This window comes from Acomys russatus, chromosome 2, assembly GCF_903995435.1.
Source record: "Acomys russatus chromosome 2, mAcoRus1.1, whole genome shotgun sequence".
Lineage (NCBI taxonomy): Eukaryota > Metazoa > Chordata > Mammalia > Rodentia > Muridae > Acomys > Acomys russatus.
This window is the reverse complement of record NC_067138.1, coordinates 94,673,667-94,675,465: the sequence shown is the minus strand read 5'-3', so window position 1 is coordinate 94,675,465 and position 1,799 is coordinate 94,673,667. Positions and strand designations below refer to the sequence as shown.

Genomic DNA, 1,799 nt, shown 5'->3' with positions numbered 1-1,799 from the left:
GAAAATCATCCATGTCATGAAGAAAAAAAAGTCAGTGAAGAGGTGCATAAAGACAGAGAAAGATTTTAGAATAGAAGGACTCAGTACATCAAAAGGAAACTTGGGGGACATTAAAGGACATGAGGTGTCATTGACATGAGTGAGTGAGTTGATGTGTGATTAGTGTGTGTGTGTGTGTGTGTGTGTGTGTGTGTGTGTCTGTCTGTCTGTCTGTGTGTGTATGTTAGAGACAAAGACAGAGGTTGATAGACAGACAGACAAATAGAACACGTATAGACTTTGTGAATTTTGTGGTCAGAGGCCACCTTACAGTTATTGGTTCCTTACTGTAACCATGGATTCTTGAAGCCAAACTCAGTTCATCAAGCTTGGAGAGGAAGCCATTTTACACATAGCACCCTCAGGCTGGCGTTAACTTTTCATATACACTTATACTACACTTAATGAAATCAATATGAAGAACTCAATTTTAAGACATCAAATATTGGAAATACTTAAACTATAGCATTGTTTTAAAATACCTTAATATAGAAAATTTTGCATCATACCTTACTTTATGATTTTAAAGTTTATGTAAATGATCTAAATAAGACAAATAATTAAGTTTAAAACAAATTACTATAACTTTAATAGAAAAATTTACCGGAAATTTTGTCATAATAAATGTGTAAATTTCAAATAAAGACTGTATATCTGTGGTGTAATTTTTAATGCCTATTCTAATTACAAAGAGAACATTTGTAAAACACTTTTAAGAGGGGAGCAGTTAATAAAGAAGCAATAATGAAAATCAAAATTTTTTTACATGCCCAGACACGAGTAGAAAATGAGTTAAAGAAAGTGAAAAATAATGGAAAGTAAGGGGAAGGCATTCAGAAAGTGGAAACTAGAGTTCCCCTTATTTAAGACACATGCACACAGGATGGTCCTCAGAGAACCTAGAGGGGAAGGTTCAGGACCACACAGCCCAGAGGACCAGCAGCAGCTGCAGCATCCACAATGGCTAGGTCCTGTGCTTTCCTGGTGGCCCTGGTGGTGATGAGCTACTGGTCAACCTGCTCTCTGGGATGTGACCTGCCTCAGACACAGAACCTCAGGAACAGGAGAGCCTTGACATTCCTGGCACAGATGAGGAGACTCTCCCCTCTCTCCTGCCTGCAGGACAGAAAGGACTTTGGATTCCCTCTGGAGAAGGTGGATGCCCAGCAGATCCAGAAGACTCATGCCATCCCTGTCCTGCATGAGCTGACCCAGCAGCTCCTGACCCTCTTCAGCTCAGTGAACTCATCTGCTGCTTGGGAGGCAAGCCTCCTAGACACGCTCTGCACTGGCCTCCACCAGCAGCTCAGGGACCTGCAAGCCTGTCTGATGCAGCAGGTGGAGGTGCAGGAACCTCCCCTGAGGCAGGAAGACTCTCTGGGTGCTGTGAGGAAATACTTCCAGAGGATCACTGTCTACCTGAGAGAGAAGAAACACAGCCCCTGTGCCTGGGAGGTGGTGAGAGCAGAAGTCAGGAGAGCCCTGTCTTCCTCAGCCAACTGGATGGCAACACTGAGAGAGGGGGAGTGAATCTTGAGCCAACATGCAGAGGACTCTGCTGGTCTAGCACTCTCTATCTTACTTCATAAGCTCTTCTTTTAAAACTCTCTTTCATTGTGGTATGAACACAATCAACCTGCCTAGATGTTACAACCAAACAGAGAAAATTTTGTCTAAATGGAAAAGCATTTGTTTTTGCATCCATTTGGTCTTATATCTATTTATTTATGTATATATTTATTTTACTATTAATTTAATTT

General features: G+C 41.5%; 1 protein-coding gene across 1 annotated transcript; it reads left to right on the top strand.

Moving 5' to 3' along the window:
- Positions 1-999: 999 nt before the first annotated feature.
- LOC127207265 (interferon alpha-13-like) lies at positions 1,000-1,569 on the top strand. Its single transcript, XM_051166647.1, has one exon. It carries the CDS (start codon positions 1,000-1,002, stop codon positions 1,567-1,569), a length of 570 nt encoding a protein of 189 aa, XP_051022604.1.
- The last annotated feature ends 230 nt before the right edge of the window (positions 1,570-1,799 follow it).

What these genes read in the sequence shown, in the direction of transcription:
- LOC127207265 (XM_051166647.1), top strand. Translation starts at nt 1,000, where the DNA reads ATGGCTAGGTCCTGTGCTTTCCTGGTGGCCCTGGTGGTGATGAGCTAC.